Source organism: Lipophrys pholis, assembly GCF_963383615.2.
Source record: "Lipophrys pholis genome assembly, chromosome: 1".
Lineage (NCBI taxonomy): Eukaryota > Metazoa > Chordata > Actinopteri > Blenniiformes > Blenniidae > Lipophrys > Lipophrys pholis.
This window is the reverse complement of record NC_137635.1, coordinates 5,448,665-5,475,262: the sequence shown is the minus strand read 5'-3', so window position 1 is coordinate 5,475,262 and position 26,598 is coordinate 5,448,665. Positions and strand designations below refer to the sequence as shown.

General features: G+C 39.8%; 1 protein-coding gene across 1 annotated transcript in view; it reads left to right on the top strand.

Annotated features, from left to right (window-relative positions):
- The window catches only part of atrnl1b (attractin-like 1b), a gene marked incomplete at its 5' end in the record, with an annotated part of 69,141 nt that extends 42,907 nt beyond the window's left edge, over positions 1-26,234 (top strand). Inside the window, 4 exons of the mRNA XM_080464704.1 lie at positions 2,763-2,841; positions 12,776-12,883; positions 23,246-23,360; positions 24,617-26,234. Of these exons, the coding sequence (XP_080320830.1) occupies positions 2,763-2,841; positions 12,776-12,883; positions 23,246-23,360; positions 24,617-24,741 (427 nt within the window). The 3' untranslated portion in view covers positions 24,742-26,234. The remainder of the gene's footprint in view (positions 1-2,762; positions 2,842-12,775; positions 12,884-23,245; positions 23,361-24,616) is intronic.
- Positions 26,235-26,598: the final 364 nt, after the last annotated feature.

Genomic DNA, 26,598 nt, shown 5'->3' with positions numbered 1-26,598 from the left:
GATTCGGCATCATAAACAGATACTTGTAGCATAGCTCTTCCTCAGTATTTATTCAGTTTTTTTGTGTGTATTCTGATCTAATGGAGTGCTGTATAAACCCCTTTTTATTCATTGAAATCAAATAAATGCAAATATATTTTCCTTATAAACGTGGCAGCATCAAAGAAGAGAGACTTATTACGATGATGCATTGTTACGACAAAGAAATAATCTACTGCGTCTTTATTATGTAGCAAAATAGATTAAAAATGTAATTTAAGTACTAAACTTGACCAGAAACATGACTCCAGCATGACCGCATACTTCTCAGCGGTAATGTAAAACGGATGAATAACAGATGACGACATTCGATAACTGCATAAGGGATTTTCTGTGACTCTTCTGTGACTTTCCATGAAACATGCAAACAATGTGTATTTCAACTATGTCTGTTTCTACAGAGTATTCCAATAGAATGAAAGTACAGACACCATTTAGGTGAAAGCAAGCTTTATATTTAGATTTCTATGTGTTAAACACTTCAGGAAGTGTGTGCAGGAATAGTGCGAGACCAGCTTGCTGTTATGCTTTTCACTCGTGTTTAACTTCAAAGTGAAAGTACAATACCCGATTAGCACTAACTGTTGTACATGCTCTTTTATGTTCTGCTCATAAACCCCGTCGTCCTTTGTCGGAAGTAATTTTTTTCAAGTTTTAATCGTTGTCCTTCACGTAATGAGGCACAAATGATTACATAACTCTTCATATCAACTGCAGAAGCAAAGGGGATTTAAGCCGCTTTACCATCTAAAACACAGACAATGTAAGCCAAATATCTGTCAAGGAATTTCTGTCACTTCTGACACCTCAAACTCAAAGCCTCCGCGGCCCCTCCTCTACTTTCACCGTTATCTTCAAAGGTGTCTCAGATGGTGCGAGTACTTCTAAAAGAGGGAGATGCTTTTACACCTATAAAATAAATTCCACCTGTGACACTTTAATCCCCTTTTCCCCTTTTTTACAACCCCCTCACATTATTGCCTGCTTCAAACGTCCCCTCCAACGGGTTTAACAGGCCTGAAGTTTACATATCAAACAAATTGGCCCTCGACATTAGAGCTGGTTATGTGTCTATAGTGAAATGTGTTCATTGGACCAGTCTTCCCATTACAGAAATGTGGCACTTCCCCTAAGACCGGGGATTACTGCTCATATTACATCATGTGTTTCAAATCTAAATAGGATGGTCTTTGTTCGCGGACATAAGTGCTGGTTCGTGTTGCCTTTAATTACAGACAGTGGAGAATAACTGCAAGAAAGTTTGACACATTTTACGTTGCCCAACTTTTGGGTTCATGTAAAAACAGAAGTCCAATTTGACCTTTACTTTTGAAAACGGTTTTAAGCATGTTAAAGTACACAGAAAGAATATTGTGGTAAATATTTCCTAAATACTCTCCTGATGAGCATGATACGGATGAATTATGTTGAATCTGCCATCCTCAAAACTAAAAGATCTTTTCTGCATCACAGCAGCATGGAAATGGAGAACTCTGCAAATATATATGAGAAATATTTTCTTGCAGTGCTCACATATAATCCAAACTGGCAACAATACAATTTTTTCCTCACTCAATTAGTATTTTTCTTTCAGTTACACTGAAATCAGCACAATAGTAGTTTAATTTTCTTTATATGAATACATACCTCACACAGACGTGGAAAAAAAAAAGCTTGGTCAGTACCCAGCCTCTCATGAATGGTTAAAAAGTGCCGAATGTCTCTTTAGCTCATAATAATCTTCACATTCTCGTCTGTCACAGGGATAATGAAGTGGGAGCTCCCAATCACTCATACTTTTCTATCCCAGCAGTGTCGCTGAATTTCCCTTGACTAATGGTCATGTCGTTGGATTATTAATTGAAGTAATCGGCCAAAATATTCACTCTTCTAATAAATGAATGATCCTTGAATCATCTCATTCTTTTTTTTTTTTTTTTTTTTTTGGCAGCTGGATAGAACCATTAAAGATTTAAGTTGTTTCTGTTTTGGCGTGTGATGGTGTTATGGTTTAACATGAGAACTGTAAAGTGCTTATTGGATATAAGGAATCACTGCACCATCAATTCTCAATTGTTTAACTGAATTTAAATATGTTTTAATCTTCTTACAGTGCAAATGGACTTGTTATAGAGATGCATTGTGGGTGTTTTCCATTTGACCAGCGTAAGTAAAAGATGAAATGAAAATCTGAGAAGTTGCACTTAAAAGGACTCTAGCTGCGGTAGAGTAGCTGCAGTAGTTCCTGTGTTAGTAGAAAAGGAAAATGAGTGAACAAATCCGTCCATTACTGGTGGCCCTCCAGGTAAATTTGTTCAAGCACGGGATCATGTGACAGTGCAAAGCATTGTGGGACTGATCCACTGATCGAATCGGATGATATTCTTGGTGCATATGTAGGAGGAGGAGGAGTAGTAGTAGTTTATTTGGTGAACCAAATACATGATGCAACAAAACAGAAAAGGAAAACAAAAGCAACAAACAAAAAAACAAATGAATTATCCCACACTCATTCCGATCCCGTGTTCATGTAAACGGGATAATCTGATATCAGGATGAATTCAGTCAACCAGACAAAAACTAGTTAAAAATGAAGGACTGGACTGGAACCCAGCGGTATTAGTAGTACTGTATTCTCCTCGTAGGGGAAATATTACTTCTAGAAACAGCTGTTATTTGTTATTGGTCCCTTTCCTGATATTATCCCATTTCTTTCATCCCAGTTGCTTCCTGTCCCTCCTGCTGGTGGCTGCAGTGGTTTGGAAGATCAAACAGACCTGCTGGGCTTCACGCCGCCGAGAGGTAAGTCCATCAAACACCTTCTGTTGACGTGTAAAGAATACCTGACCGCGGCAATGTGCAATTTGCCGTCATGTAGCCGTATACACATACTTCTCACAAAGAAATGCTAATCCACACAGTTTTATTCATTCATTGGTTCAATGAGAACATTTAGTTCCTCTCAAGTGAACTACACTTTAGTGTGAAAAGGCTGTTTACAGGAAGGAGGAGGAAACAAAAATATGTGTAGACGGGCATTTTCAGGATGCTTTTAAAAAAGAACAAAAAGAAAAAGCCAGTGCTTGAAACTTAGTTTCAAACAAAATTCTATGTATAATTATGGCTTCCAGATAAAGAAATAAATGTTCAAATTAGAAGAATAATCTAGTAAAAGGTGTGACATATTTCAGTTTATGGTAAAAATATATATTAACGATATAAAGGGTTCACAGTTTGTATTATATTATGTTGGAAAATGTACTTTTTCATAGTTTTCAAATTTTTTGATAACCATCCACCAAGCTTCAAAAATATTTAATCCAATTTTGGGTGACAGGGACATTTATGGGCATTCCCTGTGACACCAAGTCGGATAAAATAATTTTAAAGCTTGCTAAATGTATATTGAAAAAATATACACCACAATGAGGAAGTAATTAAAAAGCTGAACCCTTCACGTGTATTTTTAACATAAACTGAAATATTTCACACTTTTACAAGTTTATTACTTTTAATTTGAGCATATGCGTTTTTAATTACCTTACCCAGAGGCCATAATTATACCAACATAAATTCAGTCTGAATCTTCTTGGTTTATATGTTAAGTTTAGAAACAAACAAACTGAAAAACATATTTAATTTTCAATGATAATCTTAGTTTTTGAAATGCATCTATGTATTTACCAGTTTTCGCAATGTTTCCCTATATATATTTTATTTATCAAGTAGAAGCTTATTTTTTCCACAATCCCGAAAATGTCCATCAAAAAATGATGTTTTCATCAAAATAATTTGAACATCCTCAAAGAGGGAAAAGCCCGGAGTACCAAGGAAAAATTAAGTTGTGAGATCCTGTGAGTGACTTGAGGAAAGAGGGGATATTACTCATTAGAATTCTGTGCCAGCGTGAAAGACGGGGTGGCAAATTATCGGGATGAAAGGAGGTGAGAGATGAGATGATTGGCAGGAGAAACGATAAAAGATACTGTGCAGGCAATGGAAGACCAAAGCAAAATGTATGCAAATTCACCCCACTGCCCTTAACTTCCGCTGCATTGAGGGGTTTCTGTAAGAGCAACCGTCATTTCCATCTCCTCAGAGTCGATCCGATATTCTCCTCCTTGCCGTTTGATGCTCAATGGCGGAAAGTTTCATTTGGCGCACCTGCAGCCTTATGACCCGCCGCCTCCTAATAAAGCTCTCGTAGTTTATTTCCCTTTTGGGACGACACCGATAATCGCAGGATCTGAATTTTATACCCTCTAATTGATATATGAAAATAAACAAGAATGATGGCTGCCACGACTCCGAATCAGGCCGATCCAAAAAATTAAAGTCAATAAAAATTAATGCAAGCAGATGGGCGCACGCTATTGAAATTCTACTCACTTTTCCTGTTGACTCTTGCCATGCATATTATTTGTTCGTCAGCGTCCTTCAGCTGTCACGCGGAAACAAATAGAGTTCAATAAAAAAACCTTTGTGTCACACACCCAAAGGTTTTGTCACAAAGGCAATAACTACATTTAATGGTTTTAGTTTTTTTTTTGTATTTCAGTGATTCAGTTCTTCAACTACATTGATCAGTTTGATTTTGCAGAAGTGTGTTTTCAATGCCATTTCTCTTAAAGCTCTCGCTGCGGTGTCTCTTCTCTGCTTTAAAGTCCATCTCGTCAACGCTTTGGCTCTTTCCCCAGCAAGATGTGTGTTTTTTCACGTCTGAGGCCGGCCACAAACTGCAGTTTTAACAATTGTATACTCGTGATGCTGGCGACAAGATACGACATGGAAGTTTGCTAGATTCAAAACGCAAACTGAATTGCAGCCTACGATGTCCACGAGCAGAGATAGCGCCACGATTCTCTCGAAAATTGCATGATCTAATGTATACTGTTTCTTACTCCGACACTCGTATTATACTTCTAGGTCTGATTTTGTTCGGCTGCATAAAACCTTTTAAGATACTGTTGTGATATTTCCTTTTAAAGCATAATTTGGAAGGCAAGTGTGGTTTTTAATAAGAGAGCTCGCCCAATATTTATTAAATGATCAATTATCCCAAAAAGATATTTCCGGTGTATATTCTTAAAAACGTGTAAGGCTTTAAAAAATCTTGCCCGCAGGCTCTCGATGTGGCATTTCCAGGTGCCCTACTTTTAGAGAAACATTGTTAAGAGAGAGTGTGTGTTGGTAACCTTTCCCTGAAAGCCGTAGCAGCCTCAAGGGTGTTTTATCAGTGCCGCTACCGTTGTATTTAAGTAATTCTTATGTTGGGTTTCTCTTAGCTACTCTTCTACTTCTCTCAGATTGGTGGAATTATCTATAGAGCTCATTACCGATCATCGACGTTCTGTTCGATATCATGTCAGACTTGGGATTTTTAAATGTCTGTTACTTGACAAGCTACTTGTCTGAAAATGTCTATGAAGCCATAAACCACTTTGAATATGCACTTGTGATAGTTTACAAAGGTTTTGTGTCGATACAAGCCTTTTTCTTCAGTTGTAATTTTACCCAGAACTTTCTTTATACACATTGCTAACACTCCTCGGCTTGCAAAGGGAAAGCAAATAGTGTTGTTTTTTTTTAAATATTGTTATTGTGTTTTTTTCTGTCAATAGAACCTAATTTAAAAGGAAATCATGTCAATCATGAGGTGGACTGTCATCTCAAAAGTGATGAACCATCTTGTTCTTTCCTCTAAGATAAACTTAAGCCGTTTCAAATAAATTGCTATCCTGATTGATGGAGTTGCACAATGAAGTTTTGGACTAAAAGTACCTAAAATGCAGATGTGTATCGATGCTCTATTTCTCATACACATGGCACAATTATGCAAAAAACTTTCTGATATACTTAGTTTGTCTTTATTTAGTCCTTTTAAACATGTTTTACTAAATGTTCAACTATTTTATCGTCAGGTTTTTTGTCGTTACTGACTTCATCCCAACGTCTGTTGAAGTTATAAAGTTATAAATTCCAATGCCACAAAACTGGACCTGTAGCTCCTTAACATTATTTCATGCTCCATAAATGCATCCAACAGGCAGGATGTGTTTTACTGAGAGAGAGAAACTCTGTCTTGTTGCTCGTCTCATTCCTGTAACGATTACAGTTACTAGACAAAACACATGTAGTGATTGTATTTTAAATACCAAGTATTTGGTATTTCAGTGTCGTTCTCCTCGGCGAGCTGGCGTTCATTTTGAAAACGTCGCCATGTAAACATGACCCATTTCTGAAACGAACACACGAAAACGATACCGTCTAATTTGAGTCATCATCATGTAAACAGGGTCCGAGTCTTGGTTGATGATTGATGTCTCTATTTATTTATGAATATCCACAGGCATGATCAGGGGAGTGTGTAACTTAGTAAGTCCTGATCTACATTTTTCCTTATGAATAGCACCTTGATTGTAGTTGTATTCATGATGTAAAGAATTGCCCAATCATTGGAACAAGTTTGTGCTGGAATTTCGAGTGAATACTCTGTATATTGCAGGCGGCATGCTGTGATCCCGTTGAATGGATCTGTAATGGGAGAAAGACTTGTGTCTCATTGGTCAACTGATTGGTTCTTCACTGAACGTCGTGTCCAGTTCATTTGAAGAAGTTGATGCGCAGCCCCTGCACTTACTAGGCTTGTTCAAACTCAAGGACGTGAGGATTTGGGCGGTGGGCCACCAAAGCCTCCATGTGACAAAAAGATGTGTAATGAATGACTCATAATGAGGCTTTCAAAAGTGGCAAAGACAATAATGAGAGGGAGTCGCAGCCAAATGGCATATGGATGACTGCTGCTGAACTTTTTCTGGCTGGCTATCCAAGGTAAAATCTGTATACAGAGCGGTTGGGTAACTGTGATGGGTAACTTTCTTTCAAAACATTAACTGACCATTTACCACAATGAAGCAAGACTTAAAAGAGGGCTTTCTTCATGTTTTCCGTCTTCCCATGTAAGGGTGTGGGAGCACGGCGGTTTTGGTTCAGGATAGCTGACGAGTGTTGGATCCTGAGCAGGAACAAAAAAAGGAAGGTAAAGCTGTAAATGCCAGCCAAGAGGACGAGGGCCTGACCCCTTTGAAGCTACCTGTGGGGAGAACAGATGGGAGGGGGCGCTGACATTTCACCAGACCGCAACACCAAGACGTTACACACAAACATGTGGCTTCATCTAACGCGGCTCTGGTCACACACAACCTCCTACGAACACACGCGGAAACCCGTTTGGTAACACATGAACGTATTAAATAAGCTTTGTTGTCATTGTGTCATTAGTATTTGTTGTTGCCAAATTCTGCTTTTTGGTTTTATTTTTGCTTCCTCTATACATGTAGTTTTTGCTTGGAGCTTTTTTTTAAAGCTTCAAAAGATAATTATTACCTAGAATTGAATATCATAATGTTGAATAGCTGATATGGTTGAACCTTTTACTTTTTATTGGATGGGAATGGTTGGATTCAGATGTTTGGCAGCTGCTGGCGTGGCAGCAGTCTCCCAGCAGGCATCTGGACCAAGAAGAAAGCCCTGCGTGGGTCAGGACGTGCTGCTTCAGGTTCCCGTTTGAGTAATAGATTAGTCGGATTGAAGCCTTGTCAGACACGGAATAATGCACAGCTTTTTTTTTTGTTTTGTTTTTTTAAATCAGAATCATTTCGCCAGCTCTGGAAAGCGATCACAGTGACACACGTTCCAGGTTTTTCTGTAGCAATCACAGTGTCAACATTCACATTACCGAGCGGTTAACTGGGATTGCATGTATTTGAATGGCCAATGACTCTGTGAAACGCTTTTTTTTTTTTTTTTGTGTCTTGGCTAAGAATCCCTGCTGCATTTACCTAATTTAAATAAATGAGGGAGCTGCATTTCTTTTGTCTGGAGCAGAATTTGGTCAACTTCACTCCTTTTATCTGGTAAATGTTCCGACACTGCCAGGTTTGTTTTGTGTGAAACACCGTCATCAGTGTTAAAATGAGGGAAAAAAAACCAGCCATGTTGATGATCTGATTTAGTATTGTGCTTGCACTCAGCAGCACATCATTAACCCCTACGGCCGTGATGTGTCTCACCTGTAACTCGGAGGCATCCCTCTCTGCTCTTGAAGCGCTCAATCAGAAGTCATCGATTGCGCCAATGAGATTATCTCACTCTTAAGCCCCTCATCACCTCAATCGTCCTTTGTTCAGTTAAAAGTTTGCACTCTAATCGTTTTCGCTGAAGCTACAGGGGGAGTCTCTCTGCGATAAACAAGCCATCGCTAACCTTGGGAGTGTAGAACCTGAGATGCATGTTATTCATATTTAAAGATTTTATTTCAAGTTCTTGCGACATCGGCATTGAAAGTAAGGCTCAAGCACACGAGTGTCGTCATGACGAAATGGTTCCTGACCTTTTTTCTTTTTTTTTCTTTTTTTTTTGGAGTTTTAAGCATCAGGCCCCTGATTAGAAACCATTGGTGAGAGTCATCTATTGGATTTCTTCATCTGTTGATCACAAGTCCATTTTTCCACACATGGAGATCATGAGTCCGAAACCTTCGCCACCAAGACCTCGCTCTCAACTCGGGGCCCGATCACACGGCGATGATTTGAAAATGTATTTTCCTTATTCAGAATCAGCTATTTTCTTTTTTCTTTTTTCATGGAAACATTTAATTTCAGTAAAAAATAAATAAAAATCCCCCCTCTATGGGAACATTTTTAATTTTTTTTATTCTACAAAAGCCGGTGGGCACAAGCAGTGATCTTTGAAGGGGGACACGGTGACCTGCCTAGGTGTAGAATATGCTCGGAGGCGGGATGACACCCACCCTTTCATAGACTCCAGTGAAGAGAACAAAAATGCTGTATTCACTCGACGGATAATTCATGCACTCACTTGCCAAATTAATCAAGTTGCATAGCAATGCACTTCATGCCCACCCTTATCACAACCGTGAATGGCTCCAGCTTGTATTCTTGACAAAATCAGTCTGTCATTGCACAGGCGTTAATTGGTTTTACAGAGTTCACTCTTGCCTATTGTCATTAACTTCATTAATTCATTTCTGGAATCTCTGTGGTATTGTATTGGCCCTTTGACGATTGTATTCCCGGCACTTATTTATTTATTTATTTTTTCCCCTCGCTGCATGTTCTGGACACCAAGCAAAGCGCCGGCGTTCCCTGACTTTGCTTCTGCTCTCTCCTTGTGCTTTGTTGCTTTAAATGAATTCTGCAACATGATAAATAACATTACTGCTATCTGACATTTAGGATGAATGTTGTTGGATTTGAAGCTTTTGTGTTGGGAACCATAATAAGCCGTGAGCTGTTTTCTTGTTTTGCAACAACCTCGCAGGGCCCTCCATCCTCTGTTTATCTTTTCGAAAAGGGCAAAATTTCTCATTTTGACCCGCGGTGGCCCAGCAGCTCAAATCTATAGTTTTTTTTTTTTTTTATTGCTCGTTTGATGTTTAATAGTTGAGATGTACAACAATCGAACATGAGACTTCAGATATAAAGTTGGAAAATCAAAGCTACAAAAAGAAAAATCAATCTGGTGATCAATCTCAATTTCACTTGGCTGTTGTCGTTTCTTTTTTTCTTTTTTTTTTTTTTCTTTTCTTAGCTTTACCTCCCCGGGGGAGGATTTTCAAGAGTGAGTCAACACAGCACCGCTACTTTCTCCTCGTTCACCTCTCGACAGAGAGTCTGCACAACACCAAAGGTTCAGTGTCTAAAAAGCATCAACACGGGCCCCATCAACATTCAGGATGCATTATTTCTGATCCGGAGGATGTACAGAAAGCTCTGAACATATTTTTCATTTGCAAACTTTTTATTTGACGGACAAGTCTGAGAGGAGGGAGAGACTAGACAGTTGACAAATCTGTTCTGCAGCAAAGGATGATGGATGGTTGGCTTGAGCCAGCTGAGACCCACCCAAAAAAACTTTGTCGGGTCATGTACAAACACATAGTGTCCTGTCCATTCCATCATTTGGAATACAAAGTTTAATTTCTTTCAGCTTTTATTAAATTCTGGTTATTACAATTGTAATTACAATGCCTTAAAAGTACATTTATCTAGTTTCTAATCAAATTGTCTTATCATGCATTATATATTTTGGACTTATTTCAAGCAAAATACAACTAATACATTTTTAATGTTTTGCAAATTGTCGTCTGTGACCAAAAGTAAACCAATAAAAAACTAATGTTATATTCAATTTGAAATACTGTATTTTGTATTTTTATGACTTTTGAGATAGAATTGTTAATAAGACAAAAATGCATTGAAATGTGTAATAGATCAAATAAAACAAATATCCCATGTTCTTGGACATTGTGTTCCATTTGTCTGTACATTCATAGATCTTTTCTTCGGGAACTATTACATAATTTTATCTGATGTTGTCCAGCAGCTCTGCTATAAATTTTCAAAGCTTGTTCAGTTTTGTTTGAGATCATCAAAGAAGTGTAAATGGGTATTTATAATAATGAGCTTCTTTCATGTTTTTTTAATGTGATTGTTAAAATGGTCAGTAACGTTTGAGAACATTTTATATTGTATGATGTTCCGAATCCACAAACGATTGACACTTTCATTGACGTTTTGCCTCAGTAATAATAACAGGCCACCTCCAACTCCTTTTCGCAAACTTTTTTTTGTTTCCTAAACATCTTTTTATGAAAATGTCAAATAGAATTATTCACTGATGTACTGGACACTGATTTGAATAGTCTCCTGCATTTTCCCGCTAACATGTTAATTTCCTGTGTCGGCCTCTCTGGACCTCATATAAATTTTGTCAATTAGTAGCTGGACTAATGAACACTTAATTATGTTCAGAGTGAGTCAGGGTGAGGGTGTGTGGAAACATGATTTTCAGGGTTCATTACTACCCCAAGGACACATTCCTGTTCTTTGACCCACAAGGCATTACAATCTTATAAAAGGGCTACTGCACACATTTTGTGTCATTTGAAAACCTGAAAGTTTGAGCAATTAAATGGATTATCATTGGAATGAATGAATGACTTAACTTTTTCTTTTCTTTCTTTTAAAATACTGCTTATTCATTTGAATCGAGGTGGTTGTTCATAAATTGCCTGGTTGTTTCTGAGGCAATAAGTCAAGAGATTTTATACAAAACCAACCTTTCATGTCTGAAGACGTTATTTAAAGGGCACGACATTGATGTGGTGGTGAGTGATTAGCACTCTGCTCAGCAAAAAGAGTTTGGGCCTTGCTGTTTTGAGTTTGCATGTTTTTTCTGGGCAGTTGGGCAGTTTTTATTGGTGCTCCAGCCTTTTCCCCCCACAGTCATGCTTGTTATGTTAATTTGTGACTCTAAATGGACTGGGAATGGGAGCAGAATGTAACCTGCCTTTCTTCTGATGGATGGATGGATGGATGGATGATTGATGGATGGTTTGCTGGTTGGATGGGTGGATGGTTGGTTGCTCATTGGATGGATGGATCGGTCATTTAATAGATGGATGGAAGAATGACGCATTGAATAGATGGATGGATGGATGGATGGAGTGTTGGCTGGGTTGTGATGTCATAATTAAAGAACAGTGTTTTTCCTGTTGGTTAAACATGAAAAGTCGTCGAGAAAACACATTTCTGAAAACTTCAATACCCTCAACATCTTAAAACCAGCAGCAGAGTCACAATTTGGATTCGCTGCTGCACATTTGAATGTTTCTCTAATAAAATCGTATCTTTGTGTACTCTGTGTACTCTGTGTGTTCAGGAAGGAGAGAATCCAGGTTATGAGGCCGACTGTTCCCGCCACTTGAAGTTCCTTGTAATCTGAAGTACAATTAGATCTTAATGCGGCGTGCTTAAGCTCATCACAAATCCAATAACAATCAGTGATGTCCTTGGTGTTAAAATGGCGGCCTGGTTAGATATTGATCAGACGATGCGTCGCTGATGAAAGTGTGGCGCTAGTTGTTTTACAATATTGATTAGTGGGCGAACACGAGAAGCTATTTTCTCCTTCGTCTGCGCAGCAGTAACTGTGTCGCTCTGAGGTGGAAACCAGAACCGCAGCCCTTCTGAGTGTGCAGGAACATTGACACACATTTAGTTTTTTTCTGTGATGGAAAAGAAATTGCTGTAAATCTATCTTACACTGTGTTCATCAAATCAATGAATACCGAATCAGATTAAACACAAAGTGACGCCGTCTTGGTTGACGTCGGGTGCCGTTTCTCTCTTTGAGCGGTGATTGTCAGTGTCGTTTGTATTGCATCAAAATGTTTCTTGTTTTTTGTTGTGAGCTACGAAATTATGCCAACGTTTTGCGGGATGTAATTCTCCATTTCCCGAGGCCACGGATGTTCTTTCCATGTTTTTTCATTGGTGTTGCGTATTGATTTCCAGTTTCGTAGCGTAATAGTCCACAGAGTGCAGCTTACAGTCTATTAAAAAAAACACATTTTCCTTTTTATTATTTTCTTGAAACATACTACTATAACATGTTTTAAGAGACTATGTGGGAAAAATAAAACAAAAAGGCTTTGAAATAATGTCAAAAAACGGTTGATTGTCATTATTGCTATGGTTGGAATCGGCAAGCAGTTTTAAGAGTGTGGTTTTACCGTAAGGAGGACTTTATAGCAGCGTTTTTGACATTTTAATTGGCTTTACCGATGATGCCATCATTGCTTGGTAACGTGTTTTCTCACAAGTCTGTGCACTGCGCTTTGCTCATCCATCATCTGTGTTTGATATTACAGCAACTGATGAGAGAGCGTCAGCAGATGGCCAGCCGTCCATTCGCCTCGGTCTCCGTGTCGCTGGACGCCAGAGGAGAGCTGACCGAAGTGTTGCAGCCCGTGGTTGAAGTGAGTCTTACTCACTCGCTTTCACACAAACACACGCCGATGCACACAAACACGTTATGCCTCCATACCTCACAGGAACATTATATTGACTTGCATTCATTTTCCCGCGACTCCGTCACCGGCGTCGCCACTGTCCAACCTTTCAGATGTCTTAACCAACACATACACCAACATGCAACAACAGTTTAGCGTTTTCACTTGAAGTCACCTACACAGTTAATGATTTTTATGAATACACTCCATAATTTCTGATGTCCACATAGTATTGATTTACATTCATTTCTTTCACAATCTTAAAAGCTGTTGCAGTTTTCACTTGTGCAACTTTGTACAAAGACAACAAGTCTTCAAATATTATTAACGACAAGCAAACAAAGGTCATCAAATATATGCCGGTGCCGTTAATTAACTTTTAATATGGATTACAACTACCACCTTGATGAATTATCAAATGTTTTCATGAGTTCTATCTCAAACCACAAGAGCAACATTGGAAATACCCATTTTGATGTACGTCTACTAACATTTTACAAGTTTAAAAATTGTGATTAGAACCACCTACATATTGAATTTATCGTAGTTTTGCTCTCATCCGGCCAATTCACTCTGCTCCTCAATCTTTCATCCAGTCTATTTGTCAACCAGTTATTTTATTTTATATATAAAGTCTCTTTTTTTGTTTACATTTTCACCATTTGCTTGGTGGCTTGGCCGGATTTAAGAATCTTGCCGTTCGATTTTGGCCCAAGGACACCCCTGATCTAGAGGAATGTCATAGTGACAAAATTATTCTTTTGAACGTATATTTTCTATTGGTACTTTTAATCTTTCAGAAAAAAACAATAAGATGTCCTGGGAAAAAGCATAACTGAATTAGAGAGAAGTTGATTGTACACTATTTACATCAGGACTGCTTTCGGAACATTTAGTATTTGTTCTATGTCCCACATGTTGTATTTTAACTCTGTTTTCATTTCACCTAATTTGTCCTCTTGAGTTGTTTACTGGGAACATGCGGCGCCGTGTTTTAGCATTCAGCCTGTGATTGATTTATTCGTTATCACACGCTGGATGCTGATGTGCTTCTGCACTAAATTATTCTGTCCACTCACTGCTGCATTTTATTTACCCCTCAGATACTTTGAAAGTCCGGCGCCAAGTACGGCGCGGGGCTCGGTGCCACATGGAGTAAAAGCATAGTTTAAAGCAATATTGAGAGCCGCGTTCTCACAATGACAACAGAGGAGCAATAGTGACTCCTCAGGCGGGACCGGCCTCGGTGTCGGCTGCTTCCGAGAGAAATAAGATCACTGTGGCAGCCTGCGAAGAGGCCCCATAATGCACTGCTGAGTGGCGCTCACTGTGCATTATGGTATTGTGAAGGGCAATGTAAAGAGAGAAAAACAATGCTTCTCGGCTCTGAGTGCCCTATATTGTTGCACTTGGGAAGCAGTGGGGTAGAGTGGAATTCTGAATGGTGCTTTGGCTGAATTTTTAAGCGAAGAAAAAAAAAGGCAATTACACACTTGTCAGTGGGACGTGTGTCCGTCCAGCGTCTTATTAATGCATCCCAGCAGTGATCCTCACTTTCTTGCACAGAAATCAAAGACAGTGGTTCCCGTTAAGAGGCACGGTAAAGGAGGGTGGCGGGATTTCAGCCACCAGAGAGTCTCGCTGCAAACGTTTCAAGCTGTTTTGGAAATGATAACTGGGGGGAAAAAAAACACATTAGTCTTCTGTTGCTCGACCCTTTCAAGGTGCGGCGTGGACTTGTGAACGTGTGACTTTGAATACTTCGCTTGGGTGTCCACACAGCTTTCTGAGGGAGGCAGCATTGCAGAAAAAAAGACCAGGAAAGTGTGCAGGTGTTTTGAAAGAATTTGCTTTCACTGATGCTCAATTTGTCGCATTGAAATTTTTTGTTTCCTTTGATACTTTATTCCATACTTTAGTTTAATGATTCCATACAGGTGTTGTATTTAGCTCTTCTCTATAATGAGATGTTAATACTAAATATCTTCCACATTACAGCTCTATGTAAGGTCACGAGTTGTTCCTTTAAGGGAAACATAAAAACAAAATACAGCTGACTTAAACTGATTTCACCACAACAGGGGTGCCCAAACCTTTTGCACTTAAAGCCACTTACAGAAAAGTGTACCACTCACTAGAGGTGAAGTGTTTCCCCATTTCTTTTTTTTTTTGTTTTTGTTTTTGTTTTTGGTCACCAGCAGCAATGTTTCTTTGTGATTATCCCCCTTTTTGTTCAAACTCTGGCTTCTGTCATGATTCAGAAGCACCATACAGTCAAGTGCAAGTTGTATAAAGCTTCTTTATGAGAAGCGGCATTAACTTCTGTAGATATTTGCGCTAAAATAGCTCGTATGTTGGATTGAACCACACATGTAAGCCTTGGCCACCCGTGACTCTGTCCCTGCTCATTTTACTTTCTTTTTTTTACTAGCTATTGACCTCTGCAGACCAGATAAAAGAGCTGCAGTTTTGGAGATATCATTTAGCCATCACACATTCATCCATCTATCTATGCATTCATAATCTACACATGCTTCGTCCTCTTTACGTCTTTGGTCCTCGTCAAACTTTCCCATTTTTCTTGATTCTAACACACCCAGTTTGAGGTCAAAATGTTCACTTGCTGCCTGATTTATCTCACTATCGTGTGCCATTAAAAATAATATATACATAATCAGTGTTTTTCCTCTTCACTTGCCAGTGGTCTTAATGTTATGGCTAATCAGTGTATAATACGCATTCCCTTGCATTTGTAATGCATGAGCAGCTCTTTATGCCACTCGCACAGCTGCTTTAGTTATTATAGTATTCTTATGAGATGGGAGGAAATCATGCTTTATCAATCGCCTTGGGCAAATGATTCCTCTATTTTAACCAATCCTATTCAGTTAGCCTGACTATAGGAAGTACGTTGGGCTGCCACGGTATGGCGTTCCTCAGGGCAGTTGGGGGTCAAGAGGTCATGCTCATGGAACCCATCATCAGCACTCCCCCACTGAGACGTGTATCCGTGATTTCTGTCCGTTTTCTTTGAACATTTCAAACCTCCATGTGTTGAAATAATATTTCAGTGAGAGCACGGCGCCATAATGAAGCAACGGCTTTCCAAATGTGCTGGACGATTGTGTCTTTTTCGGAAAATCAAATCTCCGCGTGTCCAAATTGTGCAGATGAAAATGTTGGAGCAGTGCATGCCTTGGCACCAGCTGAAGGTGAACTATACGGATCGGGCCTAATTCTCTTTTGTAAAGGTTAATTGGTTAGCATCTGGCACCACTTAACTAGTGGAAATATTGTTGGTGCCGAAGTGGACACTGATGCCAGCCCTTTTTATGTATTTACATCACCTCCTCCATACAGACTGCAGCGAAGCTTAAAAGCTCAGAATACAATTTTAAATGGCTTAAATGATAATGGATATACTAATAACTGGTGCTCTTTGAATAGCAATGAAAACACAGATGGGCCACGGGTACCAGAATAACTCCTCACACCCATTCCGGACCTTATTCTCCGACTGTGATGTCGGCACTGATCTCGCTGCATTACTTAGTAGCGCGCCCCCGTCACTACTTGACCGACCCTCCAGCTGGTCTGAGAGCAACTATTTGATCCGCCTCCGTGCCCATTTCTCCCATTTGGCCAATTTCAAAGCCCCCAAGATGGACATTGCCTTTAGTGACCAAGATGTCAGCAGCTGTTGGGACGGAGAGGCGTTCGGGGTCTGGACGCTGCAGGCCGAGGGCTCCGCATCCAACATATGGAAGCACTAACGAACAGCTAGTGTGATGGATGACACCTGTCAGCTGGGAGAGGGAAGGAGATGCGTGTGTCTGTGTGTCTGTGTGTGTGTGTGTGTGTGTGTGTGTGTGTGTGTGTGTGTGTGTGTGTGTGTGTGTGTGTGTGTGTGTGTGTGTGTGTGTGTGTGTGTGTGTGTGTGTGTGTGTGTGTGTGTGTGTGTGTGTGTGTGTGTGTGTGTGTGTGTGTGTGTGTGTGTGTGTGTGTGTGTGTGTGTGTGTGTGTGTGTGTGTGTGTGTGTGTGTGTGTGTGTGTGTGTGTGTGTGTGTGTGTGTGTGTGTGTGTGTGTGTGTGTGTGTGTGTGTGTGTGTGTGTGTGTGTGTGTGTGTGTGTGTGTGTGTGTGTGTGTGTGTGTGTGTGTGTGTGTGTGTGTGCGTGTGTGCGTGTGCGCGCGTGCGTGCGTGCGTGCATGTTTACTATCCTCATGCTTGATTAATGCCGAGTACATTTGCAGGCAGCATAAACAGTCTTTGGAGGATCTGGGAATTGGTCACGGCATTTTAAAAGGCGTTGATAGAAAAGGTTGAACAGGCATGAAATGATTTATTAATGTCTTTATTTTATTTTCTCTCCATTGTGGGATCACTTCTGTTGTTTGCCCGGATCAATAAGAGCAATTTCACACACACTCAGAGAGAGAAACAGAAGAAAAAGGATGCTGTCTCATTTTTACTCAAATTCTCAGAAATAGGTGTTTTATGGTGTAATTACTGAAATGTAGGTAAGATGGTAGACTACTGAGCTTAGAGGGGAAAAAAAATCCAAAAGCATGTTTTCTTTTTTTTTTTTTTTAAATTGGCTCCATATATGAGAAAGCTACCAGTTAATGCCATTATACGCCCTGAAGTGAGCAAATTACTACTTCACAGTGAACCCTGTTAAAGAAAAAGCTGGATTTTCGAACTTATATGTTCAGTCAGAGGGTTAATGATAGGGCTCGCGCTGAAAACACAGAGGATGTAGAAACTTGATGGACAGATGGGTTGGCTCCATATTTAGTTCTGTATTTCAATCTCGTGATGTGTGACATGGAGCAGTGGTATAATGATGAGTGCTCACCTCGGGCTCCAGTCCTAATGTTGTCTGCATGTTCTTCCATTACCTCTTTGCACATTAGACATAGGATTATTTTTTTTCCCCCACGTTCCACGGACTTGTATGTTTGTTAGGTTAATCGATGACTCATCCATTTAATTTTATTTATTTATTTGGACGGGACAGTGCATATTAATGAACAAGCCATCTCTACATGCCGGATTTAGCACAAGGCTAATTTCCATCCGTTGTCCCATTAAAACCATACAAGGCTACAAACAAAACAATATGGTAAAACAAAGATGATAAAGTAATTCTTCCTAAAAAACCTACCACGAAGTGCAAATATTAAAGTGCTTACTCAGCAGTCTGACATAGGTAAAGTGGCATTTTAAAATTTTTTTAATATATATTTTAAAGTGCATGATTGTCCTAATGATCACATGTTTGGTTGTTGATCAGCCATATCTTGTCGTGTTTTTTTTAAAACCGACTAATGTGGAGCTTTTTCAGCTAACTGGAGATACAGTATTCCAGTTTCTGCAACCTTTACCAGATAAGGCAATCTGGGTAAAGGAGGACTTTCTAAATTTAAATTCACAATCACCTGATATTAGTAAGGTTATTTCTTTTTTTGATATCCCATCCCATTTATGGATTTGTATATTAGGCAGGCACTTTTGAATAATTTAAAGTTCTCAAAACTGACAAGTTGATATTTCTTTAAAATTTCACAATGATGTATACCGACTGTGGCTTTTTGTCAAATGCCTTTTGATTTTTTTTTCTTTTTTTAATGGAGCTGTTCAATAGGTTTTAGTGCAGAGACACTAGCAAACGTCCAGGTTGTGAAGCAGAACTCCATGTGAGAGAGGCTCATGCAGTGGAGGTATACGATTGAGCAGCTTCAGTTGTGATGAAGGGCCGGACTTGTTTAACAATTTTGTGAAGTTGATTATTGAGTTTTTAGTGTCTGTTTACACAACAGCGGTGCTCAGAGCCACTGACGAAACAGCTTTTTGGAAACGGCTCCCGCGTTGGAACCGTTTGAAAACGGGACTTTTTGAAAACACTCTCCTTGTTGATGGTGGAAAACGCTGCTCCGAACCACCACGGCCATGAACTGGCGCCTCTTTGCAGGCTGATTTCGGCCCACAGGACTTCTGGTTTTATTTAGTTTTTAACTTTCTTTATTGGTTTTCATTTGCAGACGTGAACAAGTTGACAAATAGAAACCTACTCAGTCCCACCCCAAAACCAGAGGGGGAAAAAAAGGCATAAACATAAAAAGAAAAGAAAGAGAGGGTAAAAAAAAATGTATCTTGCACTCAAATCAAGTCTGTACATCTATATGTTCAAGGTCACACTGTTTGGATGTCCTCAAATACAGGCTTGTTGAGGCATTACACACCACAATGTACAAGGCAAAGAAAAAAATGGTTTCATACATAGCGGAAGGCGTAGCCTGAATAATCAGCGAACCAAATCCAGCTGGTCGTCCATATGATGTTGTTATTAGTGTTGTTAATGAGAGGTATATTCTCAATAAAGTCTATAGAGTCCAGGTTTGAATGAATTTACGGCTATATCTTAATTTCTCAGTGGGATCATAGAAAGCTCCTCCCTGACCCAGCGTGCAAATGATTGTGAAGTTGTATATTGTTTTTCTGGGGGTGTTGATCTAATTATGCCAATGACCTGATCGGGATGTACTGTGACGCCATGCGTGTGCGATATGGCCTTGAAAACTTCTATCCAAAAGCTGCTCAAAGACTTGCATGCATAAAACATGTGGCTGGATCATGGCTTCATCTTGGACTGATGTCGGGATAAAAACTGTCCAGTTTAGAGTTTGAATAGTGTAAGCAGGGTACCACTTTAAAGTGAATCAGGCCATATTTTATGCACAGATGTTGTGTGTCACGGGTCTTATGTTTGACTCCCATCAACCAACGATAATATTACTATTACTTTGACAATGGCCGTGTTAACATCTTCGCTCTCTCTCTCTCTCTCTCTCTCTCTCTCTCTCTCTCTATATATATATATATATATATATATATATATATATTTATTTATTTATATATATGTGTGTGTTTGCACCCACACACTCTTGCACTTTTGTGAAGTTTAATTGAATTTATATTTAGTTTGTATGCAGACCCGTGTTATTCCTGACATACAGCAGTGCTGCAGATCTCTGTCACCCAGTCGTGCATACACAGTCTGTAAATCATCAAAACTGATTCTCTCGCATAAAATTGGCCCCATTGCACGAACGTGGTTTGTTATTCTATAGTTGTTCGTTAGCAAAGTCACCGTAACGGTCATGAAATGGTCTGCAATTAAATTGCTCCTCGTACGGCGGGGCTCCATCTCGTCTCCAGCATGTAGCAGATACATGAGAATATTATGCCCTGATTTGCTTTGTGTACCAATGCATGTGGACAATCTGCTCCTGAGTCACACACAGATGTTTGTTATGTGTAGTTCAACACCCAGATCTCCGACGGCATGTTTGCACAAGGTGCCGACGGAATTTTCTTTAACTGATTCAAAGCGTCAGGTTTACGCTTTAATTTTTGGTTTGAGGCGCAGAGAAGTTGATCCAAGATACCGGAGGCGACCTGGATCCATCCCAGGTTGTTCTCACATGCTGCACGTAAAGTAGCTTTTAAAACATTAAATAAAGGGAGAGGTGTTTGAGCAGTGTGTGTACGTGCTCACTTCTTAGAACACTTTAACAAGCGATTAAGAATCTGAGTTTTCCTGTCACTTCGGTCTTTGGGTTGCCCTTCCTTATCCATTCTCTTTCCTTTTTTTTTCTGTCTTCACCTTTGTCCTGCTCTCTTTTCTCCCAATCTTTCTGTCTCTCTGTGTTAGTTCCAGCTGATTAGTAGTACAGACAAATGGAATACAACCAGGGCCGATGCTGACAGCGTTCATAATTGCAAGTTGTTTGAATTCTGCAGAGGAGTCACTTTTGATGAAGGACAAACGAAGTCAACACTCATTTTGCATATTTATTAAAGTTGGCCAAATGTGATCATTAGATGACGGCACGTAACTGATGAGATGTTGATTTCTTTGACAACACACTGGATTTAAGCAGTTGGGTGACTATAAGGTGATGGGCTGCATTTTCTTGGTTTTTTATGTTATTGAATCACTCTCTTAGAGAAAAATCTGCTCAATTTTAGTTTATCGCACTTTTACTAAAGTTTTTTCTTTTTCAGTGACTCATACATACCGCTCTGCCATAATCTTTGGAGTCACTGGGTTGTTGTTGTTTTTTTGAAGGAAATATCAACTGGAATGACACAACCTGTTGTTTTTCTTCTCTCGAGGAAGGGCCATTTTGAGATTGAGCTATTTTTCTTTGTGGTGTAAGGGGATATTGTCGGGGGAGGGGAGTATAATAGTCAGGTTTCATCCCAGATAGACGATTCCCATTTAGACAATTCCCATTTAGACGACTTATAAGTGAATTATTTGGAACATTTTAATAACCTAGGATGAATAGTAATGTATCTTTACTAATGTTTTTTATAATAAGTCGTCTAAATAGGAATTGTCTATCTGGCAATCGTCTATCTGGGAAAAAACCCACTATTGTCTAAATTGGAATCGTTTATCTGGGATGACACCAATAGTCAGAAACCTCCCTGTGTAAAAAGATACTGATGTTTCATGGAATTGAATCCGTTTAAAATGTGTAAATAGTTGTTTAAATCGTAAAAAGAAAGAGCAGTAAGTCTATTTTTGTTAAAACTTTGCTAAAATACTGGTTGAAATAGATTTAAAACTGAGTAAAAAGCAGATTTTGAAGATAAAAGGTATACAATTCATAGAGTTTAAAAGTAAAGTTTTTATGGTTTAATATGTTTTTCGCATAGTTTATGTTAGAGGCTATGTTGTGGATTAGGTTTGGTTGATTTGAAGCCAGCACCTGAATAGTTGTGCTCAAAGTCTGAACGTCACCCGTATGTTTGTTGTGTAAATTAAAATTGCAAAAACATCTTGAGTGTACCCCGCGGCTAGCTCAGTTGGTAGAGCATGAGACTCTCAATCTCAGGGTAGTGGGTTTCGTGTCCCACGCCGGGCACCACCTTCCCGTGGGCTCACCACCTGCAGGAAGGTTCTTAATCGGTGCAATGTGATCTGGGTGACGGTGCTCAGACTGCCACCCCCGCGACTCGGAAACGGATAAGCGGGAGAACATGGATGGATGGATGGATCTTGAGTTTATTAACTGTTATAGCAACGAGCTCTTGTGGGCTCGTTTTGACACGGCTGTTAAAGATTCAGATTTTAAAGAAAACAGGGTAAAAGTAGAGTAAATAAAAGCTTGTCTTGTGTTTTAAGTGAATATTTAGATCAGAGATCAGTCTAAAAGCAGACGAATGGACCAAACCATTTTGTGGTGACATCTGTTCTTGATATGTTAATGCTTCTTTTGTTCTGCGTATTCAGCAAAAGTTTAGTACTAAATACTCCAAAAATTCCTTAGATGACATAAATGGAAACCAGGTGCCTAAAGTTAAAAGATTTTTTTTTTTTTTTTTGAACTACCTTGAATCACTTTTTAGCTTATCCATAAAGATGAACACGTGAACACCTTCAGTCTGACATAAGCGAGCAGCAAAGCGAGGCGTCGCAGTCGTTCGCGGTGGCATTTCAAATGGCAAACTTAATTAGCAGTCGTATGGGGAAATTACACGTTGTGCGTCAGGAGGGGGAAAAGACTGCACTTCCACTAAAAGACGCTTGAGTGGGCAAAACGGTGCTTCATCGCGGCGGCTTTTCTGTTTATAATTAAATGAATTAAAAGTCATTTATGGAAAAACAAGTTGCGCATGTTTCCTGCCTCCTTGATCGTTGACTCACTCTGCATGTCGAGTTGATCAACAGTTTGAAATCCATGAATTGTCATCAGCGGTTGAATTTTAAATTTTTGTTTTTTTTTTGCCGGGTGAAATATGTGAGGAATTTTTAGAGGCACGTGTAAAAAAAAAAAAAGCCAAAACGGCTGCATCCCACACCTCATTCTCTCATGTTTTAATGCATGTAATTATGCAGCTTTTCTATCATTATGCCACGGGTGCCTCACTCATCTCGGCTTTAGATTCAGCCCGACAGAAGAAAGAAAAAAAAAAATCCTCAATTCTATTCAAACGTGTCATTATTGCACAATTTCTGTCCTCTCTTCCACAACATGCTGTGAAACCCTTGACATTCATTATCAGGATGACATGTTTTTCACGCTTGAGACGAGCAGTTTTTGGCCATTAAGTCTGAGGGGGAGGTCATCGCCTCGACACGTGGTCCGTCTGACGGCGACGCAAGTGTTTATGTGGCCGATTGAAGCCTCGATGGTGGGGGGGGGGCGGGGGCTTAAACTCCTGCAGCTCATGCAAATGATTTTGTTCTGGGGAATTCAGCACCACAAGATGATTCAACAGGGATTTTTTATTTATTTATTTATTTTTTTTGCAGGGCGCACCGAAACCAGTGGCGATGGAGCCGTGCTCAGGAGGGAAAGCCGCCGTGTTGACCGTCCTCATGCGCCTGCCCTCCGGACCCTCGGGCCTCCCTCCACCTGGACAGTCAGGTGACACAACCCGTCGACATGTTTCTGGTTCAGGCCGTGTCGGAGCCCGAAACGTCACCACGACCCGAATGTTATAAAATATAATGGAATAAAACCCGAAATGTAATAACTGATCAATAAACAAAACGAGACGCTGAGTCCAAAGCTTTAAATATTAAATTACAGGGGCAGGCAAAATATTTTATTACATTATAAAGTGAGTCAATGATTTATGGTTTGAACTTTGAAAAACACTGAAAGAATGAGCTCTAAAAGTTTGTACTATTTGTTTCTAAGTCTATATATCTTTGTACATATTCATATATTATTGCTGTTGCCCAAGTCATTTATCGTCTCTATAACCTGTAATCTATTTCTCCGATCATCAGTACAAACTCATGTATAAGCATCAAACATATTAAGATCACATTTAAATTCTTGTTAAATCTTTTTACATCATTGGCCAGTTATTACATTTTGAGGTGTATTACATGACATTTTAAAACAATTTGCGTCGTTGATACATATCGGGCTCTTAACTAGGCCCCTTTTTAGGGGGCAAAAAAGTTGGGTTTCCATGGAGACGGGAGTCGGAGCGTTACCGAAAAGTTGCCCCTTCCTCCGTTTGGTCCGACATTAATTGAAACGTTGCATTTTTATCCGTTTCCACGGAGACGGGAGTCGGAGCGTCGGCGAAAAGTTCCACCTTTTTGGAGCCGTTTTTCGAAAAGTTGCATGAACAGACGTGGGAAACACATCAAAAGTTTTGCGCTTTCATTTGAAAACTTTTCAACGTAAATTCAGCTCCAGTTTATCGCGGGACGAACTTCATATTTCATCTGTGCAATGATTTTAGGAATTTGTACATAAAAATGCAAATATTTCAGTGAGAAACCGCTGAGGGAGTAAAAAGTGCTTTCTGATTGTAGTGCCTTAAACTTAAAAAACAAATAGTAAAAACTTTTTTAACTTACCTGGAAAACTGATGAAAAAAACCCATCGTATGTAGATCCTGTTTGAGGGAGTGATTTATGGATTTTGATTTTGATGTTTTCACAGGTTGTTTTTTTTTTACGTCTACAAATTTAAAACTTGATTTTATACATTTAAAAGAAGAATACGCGCGATAAAAACTAAAGATAGATGTTATGAAGCCAAAGGCCTCTATTCACGCTGCCTGCTGATGGTCTGTTATTAAAGACGTACCTTTCTGTCCCAAGTGAGCAAATTAAATAGGTAATAAATATTTTTTAAACTTGATTTCTCCTGTTCTTCAGGGCTCATCGTCGCCAGCGCGCTGATCGACATTTCCCAGCAGAAACCGACGGACTTCAAGGACAAGTCGCAGGCGTTGAAGAACCGGAAAGCTCTTCCTCCAGCACACCAAGGGACCTGCGTCTGAGCCGGCGCCGCCTGCTGCTGCTCTCCCAACGCCGTCCCCGGGTTCCACCGCCGATACGACACCAGACTCCGTCCGGCTGCCGCCACTTCAGTTTTCGCTTCTGGAGAGCAGAGGCCCGTTACGTCTTCTCCCGACTTCTCCCCAAAACCGGCTTCATCTCGGTTAACGGCGCCAGCGCCGCCCGGCCGGGAGTGACGCCGCAGACGGATTACCGGGGAGAGTCTGAACCTTCCGAAGCCTCCGTTGGATTTTTCCCACTCGCCCAGCATGAGTCGAGATCGCTTGATTTAAAAAAATAAAAAAATAAATAAAAAATCCATTCCCGCCGCTCGGTGCTGGAAATACAAGGACGCCTGGTCGATGTCCCGTACGTGTTGCCTCTACACTTTTTTGTTTTGCTTGCCAACAGGTGGTCTTTTATGGTGCTAAAGCATTTGATTATTTTTCTTTAACTTTAAGTCTTTGCTATTTCGACTGTACGCCTTTTTTGTGTGGGCGGAAGAAGAGCCACGCTCCATCCAAAACCCCCCAAACCCCCCTCTTCTTCTGCACATATCCAGCCAGCTGAAGCTAAAGTCTGTATTTTCAGCGTGATACATCAAAACCACAAACTGGAAGAGGCTCGAATGAATTTTCTATTTTGTTTTATTTTTTACATTTTTTTTCTTGTCGCGACAAGAAGAAGTAACATGAAACGGCGATTCTCGACTAGTTTGGATCGTTTTGCTGTGCGACTCGGACGTCGGGCTGCTGAACTGGAGGAAGAACGTCTGCGTCAGACTTCCTGCTCTCTGGCTCGTTTACTGGTCGTTTAGTTTTTTTCTTTTTAAACTTCTCGCTGCGCCCACTGTAAGAAAAAAAAAGAAGAGAAAAACGAAGACGCTATGACTTCATCTCAAACCTCGAGTGCAAGGACTGACCTTTTTACAATGCCTTGGCTTTTCCATGAACTCTTTTGGAGGGGGGGGGGCACGCCACCCGGGAGAAGCTGTTTTTAAGCTCCGCCCCCACTCTGAGCTGTACAGTGTCTCGTTGGATCAAATGTGAGTCTTTGTTACTTGTATCTCTCGAGGTTTTCACGCGTTTTGTCAGGTTTTTATGACAGAACGCTGAAAGATTATCATTTATTTTAAGGCCTCGTCACCGGATACTATTCTAAGACTATTAAAAAAAAATAAAATGTCTTTTGCTACAAAGCATTTCTGTTGATAATTTGTTTTGATATTTAACAGGTTCCTGTGTAATAATGGCGCATTTAACTTGATTTTACTGTTGACTTAAATCAGTTTTGATGTTTTGACTTGCGCATCCTTAAAAGGACTGTCTGGGCATTGTCTCGCTTTTTGTTTTTGTTTTTGTTTTTTTTGTTTTTGTGTCTCAAAGTGGCTGATGTGTTTTTATTTCATATCAGCATATCAGTAATATTCTGTGTATTTTAAAGATGGACATCATGCCAGAAAATGAAAATAAAAAACTCCAGACCTGAAAACGTTCTGTGCATTTATGTCTTTTTTTTCATCCATTATTCTGTCTGTCTGTCTGTCTGTCTGTCTGTCTGTCTGTCTGTCTGTCTGTCTGTCTGTCTGTCTGTCTCCCCTTCACTCTCTTCTTTCTCTTGCTCTTGCTCTCACCCTCTTTTCATCTATTTTTTGTCTTTCTTTCTTCTATTCTGTTTTTCTCTCTGTTTCTCTCATTCATTTTCTCTCAAAGAAAGAAAAAGAGAGCGAACTCTTTCTTTTCATCTCTGCAGCTCAAACCTTCAGGTTGTAATTACTTTCCAGCGGTCACCATTAAACGCAGCCTGATTGCCTCGGCTGGAGGTAATTATTCCCTCTGAAAGTGATCGAGAGAGACGAA